This window comes from Moschus berezovskii, chromosome 15 (assembly GCF_049115385.1).
Source record: "Moschus berezovskii isolate FMDL1 chromosome 15, NW_MosBer_1.0, whole genome shotgun sequence".
Lineage (NCBI taxonomy): Eukaryota > Metazoa > Chordata > Mammalia > Artiodactyla > Moschidae > Moschus > Moschus berezovskii.
This window is the reverse complement of record NC_142474.1, coordinates 47,461,150-47,475,099: the sequence shown is the minus strand read 5'-3', so window position 1 is coordinate 47,475,099 and position 13,950 is coordinate 47,461,150. Positions and strand designations below refer to the sequence as shown.

General features: G+C 38.6%; 1 protein-coding gene and 1 pseudogene across 1 annotated transcript in view; one reads left to right on the top strand and one right to left on the bottom strand.

Annotated features, from left to right (window-relative positions):
* Positions 1–13,950, top strand: part of LOC148775438 (patched domain-containing protein 3-like) — a 93,633-nt pseudogene that overhangs the window by 41,403 nt on the left and 38,280 nt on the right.
* The window catches only part of LOC129554663 (ankyrin repeat domain-containing protein 26-like), a 68,682-nt gene that overhangs the window by 34,446 nt on the left and 20,286 nt on the right, over positions 1–13,950 (bottom strand). The window contains exons 10-12 of the mRNA XM_088844333.1: positions 11,242–12,195; positions 9,191–9,343; positions 4,819–4,888 (exon numbers count right to left, since the gene is read on the bottom strand). Of these exons, the coding sequence (XP_088700459.1) occupies positions 4,819–4,888; positions 9,191–9,343; positions 11,242–12,195 (1,177 nt within the window). The remainder of the gene's footprint in view (positions 1–4,818; positions 4,889–9,190; positions 9,344–11,241; positions 12,196–13,950) is intronic.

Here is a 13,950-nt window from a genome sequence, read left to right as displayed (position 1 = left end):
GGCTATTTTTCTCTGCATCACCAACATCATGAAAACAACATCAAAACCATAAACCCGTGTTCACTGACTGAAATGGATATTTTAATCACAATGATTACACAATGAAAACTAGCTGCAATTTAAAGACTCCCCATCATTGCTATCTCAGTCATCATTCATTCAGGTAATGTCAAAACAAAGACAAAAGTGAACTTCATTTACAATTTTTAAATATTTGATTTAACTACAAACTTAGAAACATTCTAAAATTGCTTAGCAAGATTTTTTTAGAAATTTAAATCAAAATTCTGTAAGTAAAACAGCAGTTAAAGATGTACTCTTGTATAAGAAAATAACAAAAAATGTTAACCTAAAACCAGAAATTAATCTTTAAGTATTACAAGTTTGTTTAGTTCATAAAAAGGATTTATTTAAGATTCCTTCAAATAAAAAACATCCATATGTGGTTAGTGTTTAGATGCGAGTCATTCACTTATGCTTCAGTTCAGTCAGTCAGTTCAGTCGCTCAGTCGTGTCCGACTCTCCGCGACCCCATGAATAACAGCACGCCAGGCCTCCCTGTCCATCACCAACTCCTGGAGTACACTCAAACTCATGTCCACAGAGTCAGTGATGCCATCCAGCCTTCTCATTCTCTGTCGTCCCCTTCTCCTCCCGCCCCCAACCTTTCCCAGCATCAGAGTCTTTTCCAGTGAGTCAACTCGTCGCATGAGGTGGCCAAAGTATTGGAGTTTCAGCTTTAGCATCAGTCCCTCCAATGAACATCCAGGATTGATCTCCTTTAGAATGGACTGGTTGGACCTCCTTGCAGTACAAGGGACTCCCAAGAGTCCTCTCCAACACCACAGTTCAAAAGCATCGATTCTTCGGCGATCAGCTTTCTTCACAGTCCAACTCTCACATCCATACATGACCACGGGAAAAACCATTGCCTTGACTAGACGGACCTTGGTTGGCAAAGCAATGTCTCTGCTTTTTAATATACTATCAAGGTTGGTCATAACTTTCCTTCCAAGGAGCAAGCGTCTTTTAATTTCCTGGCTGCAATCAGCATCTGCAGTGATTTTGGAGCCCAAAAAAACAAAGTCTGACACTATTTCCACTGTTTTTCCATCTATTTCCCATGAAGTGATGGGACCAGATGCCACATTCAGATATGACCTCAGTCAAATCCCTTATGATTATACAGTGGAAGTGAGAAATAGATTTAAGGGACTAGATCTGATTGATAGAGTGCCTGATGAACTCTGGACGGAGGTTCGTGACATTGTACAGGAGACAGGGACCAAGACCATCCCCATGGAAAAGAAATGCAAAAGAGCGAAATGGCTGTCTGAGGAGGCCTTACAAATAGCTGTAAAAAGAAGAGAGGCAAAAAGCAAAGGAGAAAAGGAAAGATATAAGCATCTGAATGCAGAGTTCCAAAGAATAGCAAGGAGAGATAAGAAAGCCTTCCTCAGTGATCAATGCAAAGAAATAGAGGAAAACAACAGAATAGGAAAAACAAGAGACCTCTTCAAGAAAATTAGAGATTCCAAGGGAACATTTCATGCAAAGATGGGCGCGATAAAGGACAGAAATGGTATGGACCTAACAGAAGCAGAAGATATTAAGAAGAGGTGGCAGGAATACACAGAAGAACTGTACAAAAAAGATCTTCACGACCAAGATAGTCACGATAATGCGATCACCGACCTAGAGCCAGACATCTTGGAATGTGAAGTCAAGTGGGCCTTAGAAAGCATCACTACGAACAAAGCTAGTGGAGGTGATGGAATTCCAGTGGAGCTATTTCAAGTCTTGAAAGATGATGCTGTGAAAGTGCTGCACTCAATATGCCAGCAGATTTGGAAAACTCAGCAGTGGCCACAGGACTGGAAGAGGTCAGTCTTCATTCCAATCCCAAAGAAAGGCAATGCCAAAGAATGCTCAAACTACCGCACAATTGCACTCATCTCACACGCTAGTAAAGTCATGCTCAAAATTCTCCAAGCCAGGCTTCACTTATGCTTAGGGGTAGAAAAACTGTGGTGGTTGCAGCAGAGCCTGGAAATGATTATGAACCACTGCCAAAGTGAAATAATTTAGAAATTAAATCAAATATCTGAAAGTATACTTTCGGTTACTAGACAATAAGATTTCTAAAGTTGAATTTAAATGCAACTTTTCAAGAAATTTAAGAATTTAATAAGTATCTCTTAAAACTCAGAGATCTAGAACAAAAATATCATTAAATGTCTCCTTGATTATCACATTTAAGTATGGTTTTACTTAGTGTGCATAAGTCAAAGAAATAACTCAGAAGTTCACCAAATTAAAAACAAGGATCATTCATATCAGAAATCTGAAATCCAATGAAAAAAATAGAATAGAACTAACCTTGGTCAAGTAAGTCTCCATGCTGTCATTTGAAGGGCATGGAGTTGAGGTAGAAAATCCTCTGTTTGCTCTTGAAATAATATTTCTGTTGAACCCTGAAGCAGGATTGAAATTTCCAACAGAAGAGGACTCCAGGACTGGCCTCGTGCTAAAAGTGTTGTATAAAGATCTGTTCTGCTGTTTCTCCACCTTAAGTTCAGAGCTGATCTCTATCAGCCTCTCATCAGTCCTGGGTAAGATGGAAAACACCAATTTCGTTCATGTTTCCCTAAATGATTGGCATTTTTTAAAGTTGCCATATAGTAAATGGAATTCCCATTAAACTGTTCGAACACGAAAAGACAGAGCAGACCTACTGTAAACAATGAACTACAGTTGTAACCTTGTTTTAAAGAAGTACACATGTGTCTGGGGCTCCTCAAGTAACAAATCACAGTTGGGAGAGGAGAGAAAGGGCAACGGAGAGAAAGGGAGGTGGCCTCACAGTGACTACCTGCTGCCCTCTGGGACACACCTGCCTCCAGGAAACAGTTCAGGGATGAAGAAACACACAAAGTCACTTTCAAGTGCTTCCTTTTACCACCCTGTATATACGTTTCACTCATGACCTTGGAGAAATTAAGCATTTGGCTCTGAGGTATCATCTAGAGCCACAATCTCAAGGGGAGGACGAGAAAGTCAGTGGGTGAGACTGAAAAGAGCTAAAACAGCCCCAGGCACAATTACAAATATCTCCTGCTTTCCCAAAGTTCACTTTATGTTACTTCACTTCTACTATGGGCCTATGTCAGCACCTGTTTCTGATGGTCAAAAAAAAAAATCTGAAGACAAATTTTGGTCTCATTTAAAAAGCCAAAACCCTAAACAGTAGTGTGCATTTTAGAGTGAGAGGCATCACGCTCCCCAAGCAGGGAGACCGACCCCACTGAGCTTCTTCCCTGGGAGCCACACCCCACATCAGCCATCAAGTCGCCACAGCCCTGAACCTTGTCTGGGAGCACCTATGCTTCGCTTGGGCATATTCATTTTAGCATCGACTAGCAGAATGTGTCCTCGGGTACCTGCTTCTTTGCTTTATGCTGTTTTGGTTTATGAAAGGCATCCTAGGAATGCTCTGCTTTCAGATAGAGGGGAAAGCTGGACTAGGCACTGGAGGTGGGATCTGCCCTTTCCATCTTTCACACACTCCCTCAGTCAGGTCACTATATTATATTTAGCCACTTTGTGATTTATCCTGCCTTTCACCCCTGTGTTAATTTCCCCCCTTTTCACAAGCATGCCTCTACACAGTGTAGAAAAACTTGATACAGTACTAATAGTTTGTCTTAAGGTGCCCCCTTAGCAGTGACTATCCAGTTAGCTTTCACTTCCTAGTAATCTCAGGAACTGTGCTCGATAAAAATTAGGCTTTAGAGACAAATTAATGAAGTAAATTTATTTTCTGTGATTCTGTGTTTTGACTTACTTGTCTAGTTTATCTTGCAATGACTTTCTTACATCAAGTTCTACTAGGTAGAGATGCTTATATTTTTCCAACTCTGCTTTATTAGAATCTCCTTGCAAAGTTTTCATCTTAGAGAGTTCAGATTCTAGGTCTTTAATTCTGAGTTCCATCTGTTGAGATCCTGCTTGTATCTAAGGGAAATTGAAATAGATAACATTTTAAAAATAATTCTAACCTGGAAAATTATATTTGTTTCCTTTAGTTTTGAGTCAGTGATTCAGAGAATGATTACAAAGGTGAAAAAAAAAGAGAAGAAGTTTAAAACAATTATCATCAATGTGAAGTGAATTAAATCTGAATTATAAAATTAAAGTAGAATGACTGTTATAGTAGTACTTATGTAATCTGATAATTCAAAGAATAAGAGGATCAACTTAAAATTTTTAAAATTGAATGAGACAAGAATAATTCAAGAGGATGGTATAAGTTCTAAACCACAATATTTTCTTTTCTTCCTAATGGTCTTATTTTATACCAACTGGTCTTATAAGTAAGAGGATTCTCTAGTGAGAATCATTCTGATAGGACAATTTAGTGATAACTGTGGGGGAAACTGAAATATTTAAAGGGAAAACAAGTGCCCCCCTTCCTTCCAGAAATCTACAAAGCATACTGCTCTAAGGGAGGTAGAGGAAACACACAAGTTGTATATGTCTGAAATGTAACATACAGTGAAAGTGATTTCAAGCACATGACAGATCAACAAATTAACCTACAAAAATAGGTTGACTTCTTTTAATTTCTCTGCTTAAGATTCTGTCTCACTCTTTCTTCAGTAGCCTGTTGATACTGCTCTACTTGACTATGTTCTATCATATTCATTTCTATATGACTTTTGAGGGTCACTACATCTTGCTCCAACTTCTTTTTCTTCTCCCTAGTTTATTCACATTTCTTTTGCATTCATTTCATGATAATAACTCCTGTTGAAATACTTGATTTTTCTGCATCCAGGTGCAGACATTTTGAAGACGCAGTTTCCAGCTCTGCTGGAAAATCATCAATCTTCAAGAAGAAAACAATACCATTTGGTAGGCGGAATGTGGATTAAGCACAGCCTGATTCAAACCCAGGATCAAATTAAAACGATGGTATCTGTATTGTAGAATGTAGGACCAGGGATTACTCAGAGAATCAAGAAAGATGTTCACACTACCAAGATTCACAAAATATATTCTTCACTGTCATCTTTGTCAAACAACATTTGCACTTGATTTTATACTCTTTTATTGTTCTACAATAATATTTTTCTATCTTTCCTCCATAAAATGACTACAAGTCCACTCTTAGTAGAACGTCTCTTAATCCTTCCCCCATCTTAATGTCCCAGGGTTTTAAAATAGTTTAAGGGATACTATATTGAGTTATCTAGGGCTAAGTTAATAAATGCCCCCCAAAGAAGGCTGTGAGAATAAGACTCTAATTAATAGGTCTTATAAATACAGATTCTAATCCCATAATCCTTTTTCTGAACTACAAAGACTTTTTGCCAATTTGAATTGCAGTCCAAAGAGAAATGATTTGCAAAGATAAAGAAATCCCATCCCCTAACAGTTTACAGAGATGATCCGTACATTTTTCTGAACAGCAACAACAAAAAATGCCTCATTCTTGTAATCCTTTGTTACCGACCTTTTATGCAAGACAGTTCAGTTCAGTTCAGTTGCTCAGTCGTGTCCAACTCTTTGCGACCCCATGAATCACAGCACGCCAGACCTCCCTGTCCATCACCAACTCCTGCAGTTCACTCACACTCATGTCCATCGAGTTGGTGATGCCATCCAGCCATCTCATTCTCTGCCATCCCTGTCTCCTTCCGCCCCCAATCCCTCCCAGCATCAGAGTCTTTTCCAGTGAGTCAACTCTTTGCATGAGGTGGCCAAAGTATTGGAGTTTCAGCTTTAGCATCAGTGCTTCCAATGAACACCCAGGATTGATCTCCTTTAGAATGGACTGGTTGGATCTCCTTGCAGTCCAAGGGACTCTCAAGAGTCTTCTCCAGCACCACAGTTCAAAAGCATCAATTCTTCGGCACTCAGCTTTCTTCACAGTCCAACTCTCACATCCATACATGATCACAAGAAAAACCATGGCCTTGACTAGACGAACCTTTGTTGGCAAAGTAATGTCTCTGCTTTTTAATATACTATCTAGGTTGGTCATAACTTTGCTTCCAAGGAGTAAGTGTCTTTTAATTTCATGGCTGCAATCAGCATCCACAGTGATTTTGGAGCCTTCAAAAATAAAGTCTGACACTGTTTCCACTGTTTCTCCATCTATTTCCCATGAAGTGATGGGACCAGATGCATAATCTTTGTTTTCTGAATGTTGAACGTCAAGCCAATCTTTTCACTCTCCTCTTTCACTTTCATCAAGAGGCTTTTTAGTTCCTCTTCACTTTCTGCCATAAGGGTGGTGTCATCTGCATATCTAAGGTTATTTGTATTTCTCCCAGCAATCTTGATTCCAGCTTGTGCTTCTTCCAGCCCAGCGTTCCTCATGATGTACTCTGCATATAAGTTAAATAAGCAGGGTGACAATATACAACCTTGACGTACTCCTTTTCCTATTTGGAACCAGTCTGTTGTTCCATGTCCAGTTCTAACTGTTGCTTCCTGACCTGCATACAAGTTTCTCAAGAGGCAGTTCAGGTGGTCTGGGATTCCCATCTCTTTCAGAATTTTCCACAGTTTATTGTGATCCACACAGTCAAAGGCTTTGGCATAGTCAATGAAGCAGAATTAGATGTTTTTCTGGAACTCTCTTGCTTTCTCCATGATCCAGCGGATGTTGGCAATTTGATCTCTGGTGCCTCTGCCTTTTCTAAAACCTGCTTGAACATCTGGAAGTTCACGGTTCACATATTGTGGAAGCCTGCCTTGGAGAATTTTGAGCATGACTTTACTAGCATGGGAGATGAGTGCCTTTGTGCGGTAGTTTGAGCATTCTTTGACATTGCCTTTCTTTGGGATTGGAATGAAGACTGACCTTTTCCAGTCCTGTGGCCACTGCTGAGTTTTCCAAATTTGCTGGCATATTGAGTGCAGCACTTTCACAGCATCATCTTTCAGCATTGGAAATAGCTCAACTGGAATTCCATCACCTCCACTAGCTTTGTTCATATGATGTTCTCTAAGGCCCACTTGACTTCACATTCCAAGATGTCTGGCTCCAGGTGAGTGATCACACCATCATGATTATCTTGGTTGTGAGGATCTTTTTTGTATAGTTCTTCTGTGTATTCTTGCCACCTCTTCTTAATATCTTCTGCTTCTGTTAGGTCCTTACCATTTCTGTCCTTTATCGAGCCCATCTTTGCATGAAATGTTCCCTTGGTATCTCTAATTTTCTTGAAGAGATCTCTTGTTTTTCCTGTGCTGTTGTTTTCCTCTATTTCTTTTCATTGATCGCTGAGGAAGGCTTTCTTCTCTCTCCTTGCTATTCTTTGGAACTCTGCATTCAGATGCTTATATCTTTCCTTTACTCCTTTGCTTTTCGCTTCTCTTCTTTTCACAGCTATTTGTAAGGCCTCCTCAAACAACCATTTTGCTTTTTTGCATTTCTTTTCCATGGGGATGGTCTTGGTCCCTGTCTCCTGTACAGTGTCACGAACCTCCGTCCGGAGTTCATCAGGCATTCTATCTATCAGATCTAGTCCCTTAAATCTATTTCTCACTTCCACTGTATAATCATAAGGGATTTGATTTAGGTCACATCTGAATGGTCTAGTGGTTTTCACTACTTTCTTCAATTTAAGTCTGAATTTGGCAATAAGGAGTTCATGATCTGAGTCACAGTCAGCTCCTGGTCTTGTTTTTGCTAACTGTATACAGCTTCTCCATCTTTGGCTGCAAAGAATATAATCAATCTGATTTCAGTGTTGACCATCTGGTGATGTCCATGTGTAGAGCTGTGCATATCTAAAAATATTCCCTGTAACACCAATGTATACTTAGACAAGATTCCCCCTCATGGAAAAAATGGCAACAGTGTAAAATTAGGGGCTAAACTCTTCCTCAGAGACTAGATAAAATGGCTGAAGTGAAAAGGCTCCATGAGAGGTGGACATTCAGGAAAGCTCCATGAAGGAGGAGAGACTGGGCACCAGGTCTCAAATAATGGAGGCCTAGTCAAGAGGAAAAGAAACTGTAAAGACAGAAAGGATAGCCTGAGCAAGGGCCAAGAAAGCTGAAATCAGCCAGTTACCTCTGAGGATAAAATTCAACCACAGGGAAATAAAAACATGTCTACACAAAAACGTGTAAATCAGTGTTAACAGCAGCATTATTAATAGCCCCAAGGTGGAAACAACCCAAAGCTCCATCAACTGATGAATGGATAAATGGTTTAGCCACGTACTATTGATTGATTGACAACCAACAAACAGAAGAACTGATACAGTGCAATCACACAGATGAACCTTGAAAACATGACGTCAGATGAGAAAAGCTAATCCCAAAGAAGCACATATTGTATAATTCCATTTATATAAAATACCCAGAACAGGCATGTCTACAAAGACAGATATTAGACTAGGGGCCGCCTGGGGCTGAGGGATGGAAGGCCACGGGTGGTGGCTAAGGGATGCAGGGTTTATTTTGCAGGGTGATGGAAAAGCTCTAAAATTGACTGTAGTCACAGGTGACATGTCTCTAGACGAAGAGATATTGAACTACACACATTGAGTGGGTGAATTCTATGATATGTGAATTATATCTCAATAGCTTTTTAAAAAAATCCAATGGTAGGATCTAGATAATCTTCTTAATTCTCTAGTTTGGATGTACGTACTATATCTCATATACTTAAAAAGAAAAGGAAAGAAGGCAATGCCTGTATTTCACCTGGTTTTTATAATACCCTTTCTGCACAAGTTATTCTGAAATCCATGAAATAAATAAATACATAACTCTACAGCCAGTCATACAAAGAAAGATGAGAAATGATAAATTTCTGGAACCTTCCATTAAACATTATCCTCTGATTTTATCTGGCTAGCCTCATTATGTAATACAGCTATCACTAAAACAAAAAAGTATTATTTCAAAGAAAAAATGTCTCTCAACTTGTGTGAACAATGAGGCACAATTCTCAACTTTCCTGAGGGTAAATAATATAAGAAAAAGATATATAATGCAAATGGCAGAATGAAAGTCAGAGTTTAAGAAATGAGTGCATTATAAAGATAAGAAAATTGTAATAAATTACTTGTAATAAAAATACAAAAGAAAGCTGACCGTGAAAATGAGTGTCCTAAAACACTTCATCCTTCGTATTACTTGCTGACATGTTCAATTTCATACATACCTGACTTGTGGGTTGATGTAAGTTGTTCTTTAAATCCTGTATCTCAGCTTCTAAGTTAGCAGAATAACGTGACATGATTTCCAGTGAAGTCTTTGACCCAGACCACTTTTTCAGGGCATCAGTCAGTTCTTGCCGAAGTTGTCTCACAACTGCCTAATAAGATGCTCTGTCACTGAGTTTATCAAATCACTTTAATATTCCGTTAAGAATAGGTAACTCCAACATATGTACTTTGAAAACTATCACCACAGACAGCAACTCACCTTCTTTTCCCTCCTCACTGAATCTGGTTACAGACATGGAAGGGGCCACCTTCCAGCCTTTCTGATATTAAGTTATTCAGACAAAAGATGGAGACACGCTGTCCACGCCCTGCCCCTCCCAATAAATCTGCAGAGCTTCACCACCTCACAGCCAGAAAGAAATAGGTTTGAATGTGGGACAAGTGGTGGAAAGTTCCACTCTGTGGAACATTTTCCCTCTTTCTATATTAGAAACTTCGATTAACTTCAGAGATCTTCACATATTCCAACCAGTGCTCAGATCTTTCCAACAGATTCCTACCTCAGCAGAAAAATGAGTCCATTCCCTTGTGGCTTATCTATTTTCTATCTAGCAGTATGTCTATCGGAGAAGGCAATGGCAAGCCTCTCAAGTACTCTTGCCTAGAAAATCCCATGGATGGAGGAGCCTGGTAGGCTGTGTGGGGTCGCTGAGGGTCGGACACGACTGAGCGACTTCACTTTCACTTTTCACTTTCATGCATTGGAGAAGGAAATGGCAACTCACTCCAGTGTTCTTGCCTGGAGAATCCCAGGGACAGGGGAGCCTGTTGGGCTTCCGTCTATGGGGTCTCACAGAGTCGGACACAACTGAAGTGACTTACAGCAGCAGCAGTATGTCTATATTAATCCCAAATTCCTAATTTATCCCTCCTCCCCACCTTTGCCCTTGGCTAACCATAAGGACCTACTGTAGAGCACAGGGAACTCTACTCAATTTTCTGTAGTCACCTACGTGGGAAAAGGAACTGAAAAAGAATGGATATGTGTATAAGTATAGCTGAATCAATTTGCTGTACATCTGAAACTAACACAAAATTGTAAATCAACTATACTCCAATATAAAAGAAAAATAAAATTTAACAAATGAGGTTGCCCCCATGGTCTTCAAGGAGCCTCGTTAACGCGGCCTCTTCTACCTGTCTCTGGACCGCAGACCCTACAACCCTCCCCCTGACTCACTTCATTCCTGCTGCTCGTGAATCCTGACACCCTTCATTTTTAGTGGACAAGCTTGTATCTGAATGATAGTATTTGATACTGAAAATGAGAATTATGAGCAAATTGTTGTAAAAATATCCTGAGTAAATCATAAATAGCAGTGGGAAGATTAAATCAAGAAGAATTTTGCTAAAGCTCGCCACTTGAGTCCCAAATTATGTTTTAATGATAAGTAGATGCATTTAAAGGGTTGAGAGGCTTTAAGAATAAATGACTCAAGGCTGAAATGTTTCCCGTATTAACTCAAATTGACGTGAATAAACATAATATTATACCAACAAATATGACACAAAGCTATGACAAGCTACCAAAGCCAAAGTATGATATAGCCTCTGGGAAACCTGGAATTGACTGTCAAGGTAATCCATGTAACTGAAGCTTAATTTTGAAATGTTCATTTTAGGTTTGAGCATTTCATTTATCTGCTTCATCACAATACTGACATGTGGTAACATAAAGATTAAAATTATACCTTAACAGTAAAAGAGTAAATTACTAATATCTGTCTGTTATTAACAATCTAGAACTGAATCTCTTAATATTTCGTAGGACATGATGTCTCTACTCAAAGTAAAGCATTTCCTGGGTCTAATTTTTATTTGCTGGATACAAGTTGTGCTTTTAGGCTGGTTTAGAGACCATGGACTCACAACCTATGTATTTTTTATATTCAACTAGATTCAACATTTAGCCAGAATCAAGCCAAAATCAAAACTTTGAATTTTCTTTCAGGAAGTCTGAGAATTATTTCTTCTTCTGGATACTTACTTCTGTTTCTGCTTTTTCATTTTCGTACTGATACATTCTCTCTTTTAAATAATTCCATTCATTGATTAACTCCTTGTTTCTTACTTCCAGCATCAGACCTTGTTTCTCACTTTCAGCGTGAAGTTTCCTCATGATCTGCTGAAGCTGGTCTTGGATGGTAATGACTGTCTTCTTACTGTCAGCTTTGTTTTGTACATCATCCAGTTGCTGTTGGAGCAACATGTTTTCACTCTGGAGTTGAGATACTGTTTCCTCTAAGGAGTCCACCTTTCCAAGGTATTCATTCACTTTGCCTTGTTCATTCTGATACATGTGTTCAATTTCCTGCTTTTGACACTCTGCTTGGCAAAGGTCTCTCTGGACACATTCTAACATCAAAGTTTTTTCTCTAAGATTATCTCTCGTGTGCTGCAACTTGATTTTTAGCTCACTGAATTTACTTTTCACTGTAGAAAGTTGCTGGGAAAGCGCCTCATTCTTATCTTTTAGGTTAGCCACATCAGACTTCATTTTGTCCTGCAAGCATAACCACTCGTCTTCTGCTTTCTGGAAGGCAAGTTGCAGGTCTCTTTGTAATGTCTGACCTTGATCATGATTGTGAAAGGCAGCAGCCAGTCTAGAACGGTAGGATTCCACTTCTGTTTGCAGTCTTTGTTTGCTTTCTTTTTCTTTCTCCAGCTTAGACTTTAGCATCGTATTCTCAGCTGTCAGAGCACTAAGCTGGCCTGCATACTGGGATATAGTTTTTGCCAACATTTCTTCATTCAGTTTTATTGCCTTTTGAGCATCCTCATTCTTTGCCTTGATAGCTTCAATGTCCTCAAAATGGTTCTTTTCCTTTTCCAGGTTCTGGTTTTTTAATGCATCTATTTCCAGTCTTAGCATGGCAATTTCATCCCGCAGCATGTGGTTTTTGCACACCAGGTCTTCTGCTTCTTCACAACCAGCAGAAGCCTAAGTGAAACAAAGGAGATTTTTAGTTAGTACACAATAAAGTAACATTTCATGATTTCCTCTGAAATGAAAGACTATCCTGTATGTTTATACAATGAAAGGCTGCACCAAGTGTGTCTCCAAACAGAAAAAATAAGGCTTGATACAAACCTCAGGCTTTATAAAAGCAGAAATTTTCAAGCGTTCAAAAATTTAATTGAATACAATGAATCCATGAAAGTAAAAAAGAAATCCCAAGAGACTTTTCAAGAAGCTCAGACCTGGAGAGTCTTTTCTCTGAACTACAATAAACCCAGAAGGCTTAAAATATAAGATTTATAGATCTGACTACACTTAAAAATTGCATCTGATGTGAATATTTATACAATGAAAAACTGCTAAATCATAAAAAAGAATGATATAATGCTATTTGCAGCAACAGGGATGGACCTAGACATTATCACCCTAAGTGAAGAAAGCCAAAGACAAGTATTATATCATACTGTTTATATGTGGAATCTAAAATGAACTTATTCACAAAACGGAAAGACGTAGAAAAAACACTTATGGTCATCATAGGGGAAAGGTGGGGAAGGGGAAGGGATAAATTAGGAGGTTGGGATTAACATATACACACTAGTAGATATAAAATAACCAACAAGGATCTACTGTACAACATAAGGAACTACACTTAATATTCTGTAAGAAGAATCTGAAAAGGAAAATGTGTGTGAGTGTGTGTGTGAGTGAGTGTGTATGTGTGTTAGTTACTCAGTCATGTTTGACTCTTTGTGACCGCATGGACTGTAACCCACCAGGCTCCTCTGTCCATGGAATTTCCCAGACAATACTGGAGTGGGTAGCCATTTCCTTCTCCAGGGGATCTTCCCAACCCAAAGATTGAACCCAGGTTTCCTGCATTGTAGGCAGATTCTTTACAGTCTGAGCCAGCAGGGAAGCCCCATTTATATAATATACACACAAATATACAAATATATCTGAATCACTGTGCTGTATACCTAAAACTAATGCAATATTGTAAATCAACTATAATTCAATAAACAACACCACTTGCTGGCTTCATAAATACTGCATCTGATACCTCCTTTACAGCCACTTCACTGTAAGAGTGATCACTGTGTATATATTTAAATTTATTTAAATGTATCAAATAGGTTAATTTAATATTTACATTTTATAGATTTAAACAGATTAAATTTCATACAAAGATTTTCCTTGAGAATATGCTACCTTCTAACATTTTCATAGTCAATTATAAGAATTATACCTATTAACAACTGTACTAAGTACTTCTACAAACATCAATTAACACATTAGCTATAATGATTCTGGAAAGGGAGAAGTTAAACATATAAGTAAGCTGCAGGCATTTGGCCACGTCTTCTGACTCTACTAGTCATCTTACATCAAACCACAGTTACTTCTCTAGTACAAACATATCAATACAAACTAAGCCTCCTATTTCATTCACGGCACATACACTAATGGTAAAGAAGGTAACATTTAGAGAACTCTTCTTAGAAAACCATGAGATTATTTGCTGCTGCAATAAATTTCATTATCTTTCCATAATGTTTAACATAGTAAGATGGGGGAAAGACAAGGAAAAACACTTAATAACTATCACTAAATATATATGATGGCGTATCTATCACTGTTTTCAAAAGTTCCTTGTACTGAAATGAGACACTACGCAGAGTGTTCATTTTCTCACAAGTAGAAGAATGACTTCCAAATATGTTCTCTGAACTGCCG